Raw genomic sequence first — 16791 nt, forward strand, 5'->3', positions numbered from 1 at the left:
CACGACCCAATCAGGGCTGGGGACAAACTGCAACCAAGGCACATGCCCTTAGTGGGAACCGAACCCCGGTCTCTCCAGACCGCAGGCCAATGCTTTAACTGCTGAGCCAAACCGGCCAGGGCTAAAATAGTATTTTAAACTAGTACAATTGCCCTGGCCGGTTTGGCTCAGCAGTTAAAGCATTGGCCCGCGGACCAGAGATCCTGGGTTCGGTTCCTGCCAAGGGCACGAACCTTGGTTGCAGTTTTCCCTGGCCCCAGTTGGGGTCGTGTGGGCGGCAACCAGTCGATGTGGCTCTCTCGCATCGATGTTTCTCTCTCTCCTCCCTCTCTCCCTCCTGCTCTATCTGAAGATAAATGCAAAAATAAAACACACACACACACACACAAACTAGTACAATTAATGAGAAGGTAATTTTAAAGCATTTTGGTTATTTTGCTTCTGACAACTTTCTACCAACATTTAGAAACAGCATTTCCCATTAACCACAAAAATGTTGTTAAATTTTTTATTAATTTATTTTTGTTACCAGTGTTTCTCCTTTTTCCTTCATTGACACCCTCTTTTCCACTGCCCTCCTTGTCTTCATCGTACTGTTGTCTGTGTCCATTTGTTATGCATATATGCATCTTGCTCATTTTTCAAATGAAAAAATTGATGCCTCTGAAAGTGATCAAGGTTTCTCAGTGCTTGAGAAGGGAAAATAACTCAGTTTTTAGTATCCTTTTCATCTTATCATTTTGCCTGTAACATTCAGTTACATTTGTTCTGTTTATTGTTGTTCAAGGTAGCTATGGAATATTAACAACTAGTATGTAAGCTCTGTTACACAGCTTTTATGCTTTATATAGTCTTAAAAGAGCTATTACAGGAGCTATTTAATAATGAAGAATTTAGTTAGGGCATATTGATCAGTAGGCATTTTCTTTTATTTGAATGTGTAATTTTAACTTACAATGTCTAGTTCAGTGTTCTAGTTCTCATTTTAATGCTTAGATCATATAAATAACCTTGTTTACTTTGAGTTAACTAGAAAACTATGGGTTTAGTGTACTAACACTGAAGCCTAAAGTATAGGCTATTCTTTTTTTTATTCTCACCCAAGGACATTTTTTGATATTTTGTTCAGCTAGAGTGGGAGGGAGAGAGAGAGAGAAACATCAAGGTGACAGGGACACATCGAGTGGTTGCCATCAACACGACCCAACCAGGGCCGGAGACAAACTGCAACCGAGGTATGCACCCTTAGCAGGAACCGAACCTGGGTCTCTCTGGACCGCAGCCCGCCACTCTAACCTCTGAGGCAAACCAGCCAGGGCAAGTATAGGCTATTCTTAAAATAAGTTAGTTAAAATACAATGATAAAGAACAGAAAGATGCAAGAATAGCATCTGTATGCAAGTTAATCTGGAAAATGAGAGGAGCTATCAGGAGAATGATAAATTTAAAAAAGTCATTTTAATTATTAGAAGATAATTACTTTCACAGATCCTTTTTTTTTTAATCCTCACCCAAGGATATTTTTGCATTACTCTTCAGATAGAGCTGGAGGGAGAGAGGGCAAAGAGAGAGAGAGAAATATCGATGTGAGAGAGATACATCGACTGGCTGCTATCCAAACAACCCCAACCAGAGCCGGGGACAAACTACAACCACATATGTGCCCTTAGCGGGAACCAAACCCAGGACTCTCTGGTCTGTGGGCCGACACTCTAACCGCTGAGCCAAACCAGCCAGGGCACTTTCACAGATCTTAATTGTAACATAATTATAGCTCTTTTTTTCTATCAAAAACTACACTCTGCAATTTTGTTTCCAAAACAGAAATTAAAAACCTATGTTATAATTCTTTACAGTTGTGTGTGTGTGTGTGTGTGTGTGTGTGTGTGTGTGTGTGTGTTTAGGACTAATGTGGGTCCAGGATGCCAAGAAACAAAGTCCTTAATGTCATTAAATGTGTATATAGAAATACAGTGTGATTTATTGAGTCCACCTGATTTGGATGAATTATTGAGATGGAGCAGTTCTTTTGTAATCAAATTAGTGAAATTTAAAGGTGTATAAAGGTATGAGCAGGTATCATATGAGAACCCAGAACAGGGGACAATTCATTGTAGGTTTGAATGGCCCAATATAGAGAATATAGGAACTGAGTTGGCCTTATGAGATTAGTTAGCAACTCTGTAATAAATATAAGGAAGGGATGTGACATTCCACATGGAAGGTCAAGGACACAGGGACAAAGACATAGAAATAGGCAAAGGAGTGTTGGGAGTCAGCAGATCAGTGTAGCTTACATGAAGTGTTCATGTTGGGAACCTTTGGAAAGCTATGTAAGGGCCAGAGTGTTGAAAACCTTACCTTCTTGTTTCTACTGTCTTTTTTCCCATAGCTGGGGATAAAATGTTACACTAAAATAGGGTTGTGGTGGTGGAAATGAAAAGCATGTTAGAGTCACTAAAAGAAACTTTGTGAGTAGGTGGCGAGATTAACATTTAATAACAATTAAATGTTATGCATAATAGGAAGCTTGGGTTTTTTAAATGCAGATTAAAATAATGTAACAGTTGACTCTTATCAGCACTTTTATCTCTGTGAAACCCTATCTACCTATATTATTTTACATGCCTGCTTTATAAGCATATATCCCTGAATTGTTAGCATCAACCTAAATCCAAGCACACTTTTTGAGAGTGCTTGATCCCTATTGTCTTGTCAGTAAATATGTTGCCTAACTTGGTGTTTTGTCCATCTGATGTATAAAATATAATACTTAGTTTGCTCTTCGTAAGAGTAATTTCTTCTGTTAATTGCCCATTCTTTTTCCATTTTTCAATTTGGTTGTTGGTTTTTTCCTTGATTTTTCAAGAACTCAGTATGTAATTGAGGTATTAGCCATTTTCTGTGTTAAGTTGAACAAACAATGCAATTTGCTATTTTGCACATAATTTGCTTATTTGTACCATGCAAAAAGGGTTTTTAAAAAATGTGTGTGTGTATAGTTTACCAATTTTTTTATTGTTTCTGGAGTCGTAATTAGGAAACTGCCATTGGTTTGTGAATCTATTCAGGTGCCAACACAACTCTTAATTATAACAATATGTTTTGCTATATAGTAGGGCTAACACCCATCCTGCATTGCTCTTCTTTTATAGGGTTTCCATGGTAACTCATGCTTGCTTAATGGATATTGAATGCTCATTTTACAAATAAGGAAATGAACACTTCTATAGATGTTCTATGACAAAAATGAAAATATAATATTTTTTCTTCAGGATTTCTTAATATGAAGGTTAAATGTAGCAATGTGTTACAAATGACTGAAACCATGTATAAGGATACATAATTAAAAGGAAGAGAGATAAGAGTGTATTGGGAACATTTATCTCAATCAGTGGTTCCCAAAATGTGGTCTTAGCACAACTCAAAGCAATGGCATCACGCTGTAACAGTAATCACTTTTCCTCACCCTCCTGTATTCACAGTAAAGAATGTCAGTGTCACTAAAGAATAGCTTTGATGAAACTGTAAAAACTATACATTTTATTAAATCTTGAGCATTTAACCTTGATCTCTTTAATAGTCTGTTTCAAAATGGAGACTATGGACAAAGCTCTTCCTGACACCAAAGATGTGGTGGTTGTCTCAAGGAAAAGCAGCTGTGAGTCTGAGTTGTGGGCCAAACCAGTCACTTTTTATTGAACACCATTTTTACATGAAAGAATGAGACTTGGGTATTGAATAGTTAGCAGACATTTTCACAAAAATAAAAAAGCAAGCCTGTCACTTTAAGGAAGACAACTGACAGGATTTATTGCTAATGATAAAATTTGAGCTTTCAAGAGAAAAGAATTTTGGAACACTGGTATCCTCTACCATGAGCTTGACCACTTCTCAATACTTACAGATTTTGCTGGTGTGATCAGTGGTGGTTTTAACAAATTTTATTTTTTAATATTGTGTTAAATACGTTACCATTTGGAAAATATGCAGAGCTCATTGAGTCAGTATTTTCTAAATGGCTAATGGTTAGCATTACAAAATTATGCATGGGTAAATGATAATTCAAATTACAAGCCAATGGATTTTAAAGTAATGGAGTAAGAAGTTTATTGATATGGCTTCAGATTCCACAGTGCAACAAGATTTTAAAGCTACCACTTGTCAAGTTTTAGTGTGGTATCAGAAAATGTCCAAAATTATCTCAAGAGGCTTTTAAAGTAGTCCTCTTTTTTGCAACTCCATATCTTTATGAGGCTGCATTTTCTTCATGTTGTATAATCACCACAACATATAGCAACAGACTGAATGCAGAAGGAGATAATAAGACTCCAGGCCTGATATTTGCACAAATGTAAAGCAATGCTATTTTTTCAGTAAACTTTTTGTTGTTTTAGAAGTTATAATTTACAAAAAATTCATTTGTGTAAACATGTAATGGGTTTATTACTTCAGTTTTTATTTTTAAATGAATATTTACATTTTTCTTTAATTACATTTCTAATATGGTAATTATTATTAGATGTTACATAAATTTTTAACAATATAAAGAGGTGTCCTGAGTACAGCTTAGGGAATATAATCAATAATATTGTAATAACTATGTATGGTGCCAGGTGGGTACTGGACTCATTAGGGGGATCACTGCATTGGGTATATAAATGTCTAATTACTCTGTTGTACACCTGAAACTAATCTAATATTGAATGTAAACTTTAATTGAAATATTGAAAAATTATTTTAAAAAAATAAAGAGGTCTTCATATCCAAAAGTTTGTGGACCATCTATTTTTTTTTATCCTTACCTGAAGATATATTTGTTCTATTTATCATCAGATAGAGTAGAAGGGAGGAGGAGAGAGAGAGGAACATTGACGTGAAAGAGACATATTGACTGGTTGCCTCCTGCACAACCCTACCAGATTGGGGGATGCAACCAAGGTTCATGTCCTTGACCGGAATCAAACCTGCAACTCACTTGTCTGCAGGCTGATGCTCTAACCGCTGAGCCAAACCAGTCAGGGCATGAACCATCTATTAAATGAGTGTAACAATTCATGATTTTAAATCTGATTACAACAGTTTTAAAGTTAATGAGAAATCATAATACACATCAGGAAGAAATTGAAACACAACTGATCTTTTCAAAACTAGAATAAAAAACTTCTGTTTTTCTTTTAAATTTTATTAAAACTGAAGTTTAATATAATTCAGTATAGAATCAACCATACTTTAATTTGCTCAACTGTTGTGTTCCTGAGAGGCTGTATGAAAGGTGTGTTTTCAGTTTAAATAAGATCACGAGTTCTTGTTATTTCAGAATGCTCAGTATGTAAGGAAGTATTGGTTTTCAGATGGCTAATATACTCATGTTTTTTAAATCTCCCCAAATCAACTATATTTCACATTTCTCCCCCAGATTCCTCTCAGTTGAACAAGTGACCTATATTTTGTTAGTCATTGTGGTTTGAAAGATTGGAATTATCCTGTCACTCTAGGTTCCAATAGAATAACATCAGGATCTTCTAATTTTCTTAAAACATAGGTGGTAGATGCTGAGTATAGAGGTTTGATTTAAAACTTTATTTTTCCATCATACCAAGGGTACTACATTCACAGCATATGTATTTTTTTATTTCTCCAAAAGATTAGTAGCTATCAATCATATACTAAATAATATTAGGATGTTGTATAACTATAATTATCTCTAGTGGGAGTCTTTCTAAAACTCCTGATTTTAATTTTTTTAAATCTAATTGGTACATAATTTTAATAGGTAAAGCTTTCTAAAACTCAAGGCACAATAGTACTGGCTATATTCTCTAAGCTATACTCAGTATACCTCTCTCTCTATACACACACACACACACACACACACATGTGTGTGTGTGTATTTATATATTTTGGGGGGGGGGGTATGTGGCCCTAGCAGGAAGCGAACCCGGGACACTCTGGTCCGTAGGCTGATGCTCCAACTGCTGAGCCAAACCAGCCAGAGCTACCTCTTTATATTATTAAAAGTTTATGAACTATCTTAACAATAATGACCATATTAGAAATTTAATTAAAGAAAAATTTAAATGTTAATTCATTTAAAAATAAAAATTTAAGTAATAAACCCATTACATATTTACACAATTGAATTTTTTGGAAACTATAACTTCTAAAATAACAAAAAATTTACTGAAAAGAATAGCATTGTTTTACATTTGTACAAATATCAGGCCTGGAGTCTTATATCTGCTTCTGTATTCAGTCTGTTGTTATACAATATTACAAAGGTGAGTACATATTTTAATCTAGCATAAGAGAATTCACAATTTTGTTAAATAATCTTTAGGTTATTTTGGGATGATGACAACATAATGTATATTCAGGTAATGACAGACACTTAAACTTCAGTTTACTGTAAAATTATCAATTTATTATCATTAATTTAAAACCTATTCTTTTCTTATTTAGGGATAAAGAGTTTCGATCTCTATATTTCTTTCCATTTGTCCTTTCCCTGTAAAATATGTAATGTCATCAATTTTTATAAACCCAGTCATTTCTGAAATTATCTGCCAAGGAATAAAGAGATGGCATCAGCATTATTTCATAGGATAGACCACCTATTCATCTCTGCCCTTTTTTCAGTGGTTTCTGCCAAAAAGGAACAATTATAAAGAATAGAAGGAGAGTCAATAACTGAAATTTGTATTGATAATTGCAGTTGGCTTAATTACAGTCATGCTTTGAATTTTTGTTTGGGGCGTGTTTTTTATTGAAGACATTTTGTCATTGCAATGTGTTAAAATAGAATCTTCTAAAGTTATCTTTATAAATTGTGGGGTTAGTATGCTTAGTGCAGTCAAATTTCTACTTTGCTATAATATTTTTATATGTTGAACAGATTTTTTAAAAAACCTCTTCTTTGTCTCTATGTAAAATTAATTATACATATTACTCTCAATATTTTCTCATAGATAAATTCATTAGCATCTTAGATAGAATGTGATTTTTGATTTTCCATTTTTAAATGAAATAAACTGAAAAAGAGAAGTCAAAAATTAAATTTAATAATTTATTTGAAAGTAGCAGTTTAAAATTAAGCAATTCAGCTTTTTGGGGGCAAGTAATTTACTGATTACATCTAAAGACATACTTTTAAAAATACCTAACTTCCAAGTATATTAATTTTCTATGGGAATTAATTGATATGAGATGATCTAGTAAATTGCTTAGCCGTCAAATGTCAGAATAAGCAATTTTCTGAATATAATTTATCTTTATTCTTTCAGTGTTTTGGTTTCCAGCTGATAATTAGGCATACTCTCAACTGATGTATTTCAAGCATAACTTCTTTCAGCTATAACATTTCCTTATGGTAGCATTCTTGAGATCACACCACTTGTAATCTTCTAGAACACATAGAAAGTACCAGTTCCCATTTTATAACTAGAGTTTTTTTCTTGATTGAAATTATGGGATTTTATGGAAAAAATTTTAAGCAAATTTTATAACCGTTGTCTAAGATATTTAAAAACAAATCAAACCCGGCCGGTGTGGCTCAGTGGTTGAGCATTGACCTATGCACCAAGAGGTCACCAGTTTGATTCCTGGTCAGGGCACATACCCAGGTTGTGGGCCCAATCCCCAATGGGGGTCATGCAGGAGGTGGCCAATTGATGTTCTCTCTCATCAATGTTTCTCACTCTCTCCCTCTCCCTTCCTCTATCTCTCTAATATCAATAAAAAAAAATTTTTTTTAATAAACATCAAAATTAAATTCACTATTTAAAAATTTTTATACCCCCTTTTTATTTTTTAACACTGAAGTCAACATTATAGAGAACATCTTCTTTTTAGTTAGTGATTTGAACATTGTCATCAAATTAAGAATCTGAAGAATGGTATCTTCTACAACTTGCCATTGTAGATCAGTTGTTTGTTTTATTTTTTCCATTTTAACATCAAAATGAATTTTTATATCTATGAAGTTACCTTTGTACATGTTTATTATGCTTATGTTCACTCCTGAATTTTTAACCATTTTGTATCTTTGCATCATCCTGTAACTGGAATCAGGACTGACAATGCTATGGAGCAGTGCTGTACCATAGAACCTTCAGCAATGATAGAAAAATCTTAGATTTGCATCATCTATCATGGTACCCAGAAGCCAATGTGGCTATTGCATCCTTGAAATGTGACTAGTGCAATTGGGGCAGTAAATTTTTAACTAATGTTAATCAACTAGTGGCTACCATAATGGACTCTGCAGCTAAAAAACTTCAAGGGCTTATTTGTTGGCTTTGGATTTTCATAGAAACAAAAGGGCTTATGATTTAAAAGCCACTGTACAAGATTCACTACTAGTATGATCAAAGTCACTTATTTGTTTCCCAGAATAAGATATTAGCTTTATACCCAAGTGAGGAAAACATGGCAGTATTGTGCTTCAGAATCAGTGCAGTTTCAGGTTTTTTTCACAAATAGAACAACCCTTCAATTACTCTATTAAAGTCGCATCTGTTGAGAAAACATAGCTATTCCAATTTGAGGTGTTTTGTTTTACATTCAGGGAAATTGGTAGGAGAAAAATAAACATAAGACCTTATTTTGTATCATGCTTTGGATTTTTTACATTTTTAAGTGTTATCTTCTTAAAGCCTCCTAACAAGAGGGAAAGCCAAGACCTAGAATTGATATTATTCTCAGTTGTCAGGGGAAACTATTTCTCAGCCTGAGAGAAATTCTTATGGTGAAGGGTCTGTTGAAAGGATGACAAAGATTTACTTGGGAAAAGCAATGATGGGATTTATCACCTATTTGAATGCAGACTCCTAGGCTAGACAGTCAAAGATACCTATAAATTGGAGCCTGGGTTACGGTGTGTGTGGAGATTTTATAACTTATAGGGGAAAGTGAGCAGGAACAGCTGGTTTACAGTAGCAGAATGAGTTTTATTTATATTAATTTGAAGTGCTAATATTACAAACAGATGATGTCACAGACAGTTCAGAATGACCAAATCCAGACTGAAAGGCTAAGAAGAACTCGCTCCTATATGGATGTAGAAGATGTAGTTAGTAGTCAGTGTACAGCTTGCTCATTTTCAAGTCACAGGCCCTTTTGTCTACTTTACTGGTTCTACTCTCTTCCCCCAATATGGTGACTGTCACACAAATTCAGTAGACTTTTGTGCAAAAAAGATGTAAGCCATGGAAGAAACAACACTCAGTCGAGAGAATGACTGTTGATGAAAGAAATGTAGGAAATGCCTAGGAAAAGTGTAAAAGTGGACAAAGAAGTGGATTGATTCAATTTTATGGAAGCCTAGTAAGAGGAGAGTTGCACACAAAGGCAGATCTGAATTGTGCAGGGAGGTGAAGAAGGCTGGTGCTTACACAGCATCTCAGCTGGGATCTGAAGTGTATGCTTACATAAAAAGCAGAAAGTAGTGGCTGTCAATAGTGAGGCTGATGGCCTGGGGTGGTGTTTGGGAGCCAGGGTGGAGGAAGATAATGGGGATAAAAGAGGGTACATCTGTAATACTTTCAACAATAAAGATAAATTGAAAAGAAAGTAGTGGTTGTCAAGGGCTGAGGGGTGAGGGAAATGAGTTGTTGTTCAGTGGTATTAAGTTGAAGTCAGGAAGATGAAAAAGTCCTAAACATCTGTTGTACAACATTGTGCTTACAGTTACAAATACTGTATTGTACACTAAATTGTTAAGAGTGTAGATCTCATGTTATGTGCTTTTTACCATAATTTTTATAAAGGGGGAAAATGAAGAAAATGTTTTCTTGATATTTTTCTGGAGACTGTATGTAAGTAAAAATTGAAACAGGGATTCTTTGGAATTTATTTTATTTTTTTCCTGGATTGCCCCAATCTGGATTCACTCTTAGTTTGGTTGAGAGGATTTCTGCAATTATATTAAAATATTAAAATGCTTGGTTATGAGTAGGAGTAACCATCAAAGCAATAACTCTGCAGAGCAGTCATTAAACATTTCAGAAAGGCATTAAAATGCTTGAAGATGTGATTTTTAAAAACTCAATTGAACTATCTGGTAGAACCTTCTGGGATGGCAGATGGAAATGTAGCCATAGCCACATGAGGCTGTTGGACACTTGAATTGTGACTAGCATGATTGAGAAACTGCATTTTTAACTTTAATTCATTTAAATTTAGTCACAGATGGCTACCATGTAAGGCAACACAGGTCTAGAAACGTCAGAAAAGTTAATTGGGGTATGAATGAAGTAGGAATTCAGTCCTAAGCATTTTGGATTTGAAATAAAAGCTGAGGAAAGGAGACCAGAACTTCAGCTTACGGTTTTAAAGTGAATCTTGGATATGATATAATCCGATTTGTTTTGTGTTTGATCCTATCAGCTTTACAAAGTTGATAGAAAATATGTGGAGGAAAAACACTTTCAGTAAAATGAATTTACCATAGAATTTATGAGCTGCTTTGATCATTTGAAAAATTTTGTTTTTCACCTTCATATAAATATCCAAAGCAGCCAACTGAGACAATAGTAGAGTCCTCACCATAAAAGGTGCTCCTTATGGAGAAGCAGTAACTAGATTGATCATTTCAGTGGAGATGCCATTTTACAGTGCAACTGAGGAAGGGAAAATAATGTTAGTTTTTCCTACTCTTCAGTGTCTAAACATCTCTTAGATCAGGCCATACCATTTCTTCCCAGCGGGTGTGTGTGTGTGTGTGTGTGGCCCAGGGGCTACATTTCCCCCAGAATTGTATTATTGAAAACACAGATCTCATCCACAGATCCGCTTAAGAAATTTTACCGCAAATCAGTTTATAATATAATGTTCCACACACATTTTTGGATGCTGCTTTTCACTTTTGGAGTTAATGGGTTAAGTAGACATTTGCTCAGGTAATGGGAACAAAATTGATAAAACATTAAAAAAAATTTTATTGATTGATTTTAGAGAAGGAGAGAGAGAAAGATTTGTTGTTCCACTTATTTATGTATACATTGGTTTGTTCTTGTATGTGCCCTGACCCGGGATCGAACCTGCCACCTTGGCTTATGGGAGATGACACCCAAACCAACTGAGCTACCCAGGCAGGGTGGTAAAACATTTTGTTAGCATAATGGCAACAAGAATTTTAAAGGTATTTATAACCTAAACCCTAGTAAATTCATATTTGGGAATCTTCCTAAAGAACTAGCCTAAATACCACAAAATATACCTCAAAAATCTCTTTGTACAAAGATATTCAGCACAGCATTATTTGTAATAGTAAAAACTGTACACAATTTTAATGTTCAACAAACGGGAAATAATGAAGTAAATTGTAATTGCTAAAATGATGTCTTCCCACATCACTTTGTGCATGCGTCTACTGTGGAAAATATGGTATGTATATACAGTTATATGCAGTTCTGCTGATCTAACACTCCCTTGTGTCCCCACTGTGCCTAGCATAGTGTACATATTTAATAAACATGTGCTGTATAAATGAATGTTGGCACAAATGAAATTGCATTTCAGTTGCTAACCAACTGGTTAAAACTAAGAGATGTTATATTCTTTTAAGTGCAGTAATATGCAATAATTTTCAGTAATCTGAAAATGTATTTCAGATGTAAACATCTCCTATTCCAGAAAATGTTTTTGTAACCAAAATAACAATTTCAAGCATTTAAAGGTAAATTTGGTTGATAAATGTATCAAATAGTGATTTTTATAAACAAGTTATTTTAGTAATCATTCTGCATTTCCAAATTCCCTTTGTACACTTTTCTTTTTCTCTATATATATTTTCTATTACTTTTGTGTAGTTTTATAAGTGTAATTAAAAGATTCCACTTATCTCCCTATTGATATTTTTCTCCTCAAACCTACGGTTTGTCCTCACAGTCAGTTTTTCTGACTGCTTTGTTTATTTGAAATGATCAGTTGTAAAGGGAATAGCTTTTCACATAGTGCATCAGGCTATATTATATGGAGAGTATTTGAAATTTTACTTTCTATAACTTACAGAGACTAGCAAAGGGAAGAAATCTGTTATTTTCTTTTAAATTATTTTTTGGGCTAAATCTTGATTATGGTTGATGTAAGCAAGAAATACCAGTATTAGAAATTTGAAGTTACTTATTTTTACATAGAGTCCTCTGGTGTACTTGACCAGTAAATTGAGATATATTTGTCATCACTTTATAAACATAATGTACATGCTTAGTTCTTTCTGAAAATTTAGCAGTTTAAGATGGTCATTCTTTAATATATTTATTTTAATGGAACCCTGAAAATTGATGACAATTTTGTGCCAAGCTCATAAGGGCAGGGAGACCATATCTGTTTTGTTCACTCTGTATCCCCAGTGTCTATTAGAGATCTGATTAGGCTCTTTAAAAACATCATTGAATGCCTGACTGCCTACCTTTGCCAACTTGTTTTGTGACTGCTAAAATCCCTACTAAAGTAAGAGATTTTAGCAACTATTCTGTGTTTGGTAGACTCTCTGTAAGGAACAAAAAGAGTCAAGATTACTTTGTGCAGAGAGAAAGAAGGATGAGGAAAGGAGGGAGGAAGAGAGAGAAGAGAACCATGATTAGGTTTTACTTTCTCTAGTGAATTCATAGACACTCTAGTGGTTTTTCCCTTAGAAGCAGGCTTCTGTTGATGCTTCCTCTGGTGCTTCTACATTATTCTGACTTGGCTCCTGCTTGAGTGCTGTCTTGTTCCACTTTTCTCCATCAGGTTACATTGCTTTCATGTGACTCCAGTGCTCTAAGAGTTACTTCTAATATTCTAGAATCTTACTGTTCCAGCTAATTACCCTCAACTCTATATAGGCAGAACTTTATCATCAAGGCACCCATGGAATGCAGATCAGCCTCCATGTTTATTGGTTAGTGGCAGCTATTTTCAACCGGTGTGCTGCAAGAATCTTTAAAACATGTGATACTTGACCAGTTAGTTGGGGGCACTGACCTCTCTTCCCTTAGATTTTCAAATAAAATAAAAAAAAGACAATGGCCAACATAATAATAGCCATTCAGTGTAAATGAATCAACATTTATACCTTTTTTTTTTTTCTTGTCAGATCAGCAAAAAATGTATTTTTGGTGTGCTACAGAATTTTAGTAATTAGTCAGCTGTGGCCAGGAGACAAGGTCATATGAAAGAGATAGTGCCATCTTCAAATAAGGAACCACCTGGAGCTACCTCCTCAGTTTAGAAGCTTCCTGAGGAGAGCTTTAGGTGACACCTAAAGCTTAATACGCTCCTTTCCAGTTCCCATGCTCCGTAACTTCCAGTCATTGTTTAGAATCTTTGTAAACCTGGCGTAGTTCCTATTTTTATGTTATGGTTTTAGAGGGCTTCTTTTTAGAACTTTAAAATATTGCTTTTATTATAGAAAGTTAAGTGGCCATTTCTTCTATTTCTTCTCCTGGCTAAGCAGGGCTTCAAAGCCTGAGAGCCCCTGTCTGACTGTTCCTGCTCTTCCACATACCAATGGAGAAGGAAGTTATTCTCTGGTGAATTTTTGTGGCTTACAGATAATCACACTTAAATGGGGACACCAAAATATTTTTTAATTAAAAATTTATCAAAACAGTTTAAAACATAAAAATATCCAACAGATCAATATACCACAATCTACCAGTTGTTAATACTAAATAGAATAGCAAGTGTAACAATAAGTATTGTTGCATTCTCCCATTACTTAGGTTACAGTAATCTCTGCTTCTCTACTTTTCTTACTTAAGCTTCAAAACTTTATATTTGATATGATTATCCCTACTTTATTTCAAAAAAAACATAGCCTGGCTGGTGTGGCTTAGTGGATTGAGCATCATTCCATGGACTGAGAGGTCCTGGTTCAATTCCTCTTCAGAGCACATGCCCAGGTTGTGGACTCAGTCTCTGGTGGGGAGCATGCAGGAGGCAGCTGATCGGTGTGTCTCTCTGACATCGATGTTTCTATCTCTCTCTCCCTTCCTTTCTCTAAAAAATCAATAACATTATAAAAATAAAAATAAAAACATAGATTAAGTCATTGCTTTGGGGAGTTGCTTGTAATTTAATTCTTTTAATTTAACTTTTTCTTTAGCTTTCAATTTGAGGTCTGACAGTGTACTAGTATACTATTAGATAGGTTTTTATTATGGAGGTTGATATTTTTCAGTCATGTGAACTATGGACTAAAAAACCTACAGTGCTATAGAATGTGACTGAGAAAGTGACATTTTGGAAGCCTATGCATCCAGCACTGTGGTAGGGGCTGGCCCCATTATCTTACTCATCACACAATGGTCCTATGGGTTTTTTTGGATCTGAGACCTAACACTCTGATTTTACATAATTCTATATATTTTAATACCTTAGCAATAAATATGCACCAACTTAACTTTTCTTGAAAGTTATTATTAATACATAAAACTTTTCTTTTAAAAACAGGATAAAAGAATTAGAGTATCTCAACCCTTGACAAGAGGACCAAGTGCCTTTATTCCAGAGAAGGAAGTAAGTTTATCTGTCTTAAAATTTGTAAAAGTGTGATAAATAATAATTATATCAAAGAATGTCTGCATTTTTTTCCCTGCAATTTTTAGCTTATTTAATGGTCTCGCAGAAGCATGGCTAATGTCACTCAATCTCTGGTTCCTATCATATGTGTGGCACAAGAAAAATCACCTTTTTGAGCCTGCCAGGCTGAAAGCGAGACTCCTTTGGGATGCTGCCCTAAGGGTCAGGTCTGCGTTTAAGAATTTTATTATGATGTGTCTTGGTGTCATTTCCTTTCTTGTGCTTGAGGTTCATTGAGCTCTGAATTGGTGAGTTTTTAGTTTTAATTTTGGATAGTGTCTTCATGGTTACTAATATTTTCTTCTGCAATGTCTAATCTACCATTAATCTCATCCAGTGTATCCACATTTCAGACATTAGAGTGTTTCCATTATTAATAGGGAAGTAAACATGTATTTTGCTCTTGTTTTTTATTTATGTGTCTGAAAACCACAGAGATATATTTTCAGTTCTCTTAAAAGATTATGTGTGTAAATAATCTTCCTAGAATAATAGAATTAGGTAGTACTACAAGATTAGGAACATAAATTTTAGCACATTTGATTTCAAATGTAACTTCCCTGAGCAAAGCTGCTAACAGTAATACAATTTAAAATTAATCTGAAGATTTAAGGTTTTGAAATGGCCACTGCTTCATGGTGATTATAGGTTATATAAATGTTAAGAAAAGATATTTTGAAATGAAAAAGTAAGTTTCACAACTAAACCTGTTAAATTTCCTTGTTAAACCTGTTATTAAACAAAACATGGTATTATTACATCACTAGTAATTATTCTTATCATTTGGTTCTAAATCTTGATTGCACTGAATGTTACAGAATCTCTGGTACAATCTGTACCTTTGGTGAGGGTGGAGAGTTAAGGTGGTGAATGCAAGAAAGAAAGGTTGTAAAATGACGCAAAGGAAATTAAAATGAGTACAAGATAGGTGCCTGTTATGTGGATGTTCATCTCTATGAAGATCACAGCAATGTGTAGTAACTTCGAGATTCCTAGAGGCCTCTTAGATACACATGGGCTAAGAAAAGTTTGGGCACCACTAAGGAATATTTCTCTGCTTCAAGGGGTTATTACCTCATATTGAATACAGTTATATATACTGATTCACTATGTATTCCAAAAATAGCATTTATTTTAAAGCACCAACATAATTCCCATATTGTTCTGAAATTAGTCCACAAATATTTATAGAGCATCTATTTATCAGATATTGTCCTAAAGGATGAGTAGAATTCAAATAAGACATGCCAGGTCATTGCCAAAGTCAGCAGTTCCTTTACCTTTATTTCACTTTTTTAGTGACCTTGCAATTTAAATGAAAGTTAACAGTAATGTTTCAGAAGCTCAGTGACTTTAGCTGATTTAGGTAGTGACAATGCATTAGAGAAAATGCCGTGCTAGTGCCTAGTTCGCTCATAGAGCATAGGGGATATATATAAAGACTTTCTCCTGATACAGTCATTTGCACAGTACATATTTGAAGATAATCTGATTTGCAGAAGTCACTACTGTTTTCAGGATCTATTGCATCATATGAATCATTTATTAGTTAGGCATCAGTTAGGCAGAAGAAACTTCTGCTTGGGAAAACAAAACAAAAAACAACAAATACTCTATCCTAATTATATGTAGTTTACGTGGATCCTATTATATTTTTAATGATCATCTTGATCCCTATAGTTGACAAAATGGGGAAAATAGTAAATGAATATATATTTTGGCTTTAAAGTGAGCTAAAGTGGAATTACTTTTTTACACCATTGTAATGAACATTTCCTCACAATTTACACTTTTCAAACATTATTTTCTTTGGGATTAAACTTTTCTCAGTCAGTAGTGCCTTTTATATAACTTATTTTAAGAAGAGGCTGTTGTGCCCTGGCCATTTTGGCTCACCGGTAGAGCGTAGGCCTGCGGACCAGAGAGTCCTGGTTCGGTTTCCACAAAGGGCACGTACTTCGGTTGCAGTTTGTCCCCGGCCCTGGTTGGGGTCGTGTGAGTGGCAGTCACTCGATGTGTCTCTCACATCAGTGTTTCCCTCTCTCTCTTCCTTGCTCTCTCCCTCCCACTCTATCTGAACATAAATGCAAAAATGTCCTCAGGTGAGGATAAAAAATAAAGATTAAAAAAAGAGGAGGCTGTGGAGCCAGCCCTGGAGAGTTAACAGGATTTCTTACTTGCATTGTGGATTTTTGTAATGACCGTTAGTCTGGCCTTTAGGAGATC

At 34.7% G+C, this 16791-nt stretch overlaps 1 protein-coding gene across 1 annotated transcript in view; it reads left to right on the top strand.

The window, feature by feature from the left end:
- SESN3 (sestrin 3) overlaps positions 1-16791 on the top strand; it is a 69210-nt gene that overhangs the window by 22864 nt on the left and 29555 nt on the right. The window contains exon 2 of the mRNA XM_036260072.1: positions 14437-14502. Within this exon, the coding sequence (XP_036115965.1) occupies positions 14437-14502 (66 nt within the window). The remainder of the gene's footprint in view (positions 1-14436; positions 14503-16791) is intronic.

Source organism: Molossus molossus, unplaced genomic scaffold (assembly GCF_014108415.1).
Source record: "Molossus molossus isolate mMolMol1 unplaced genomic scaffold, mMolMol1.p scaffold_m16_p_13, whole genome shotgun sequence".
Taxonomy (NCBI): Eukaryota; Metazoa; Chordata; class Mammalia; order Chiroptera; family Molossidae; genus Molossus; species Molossus molossus.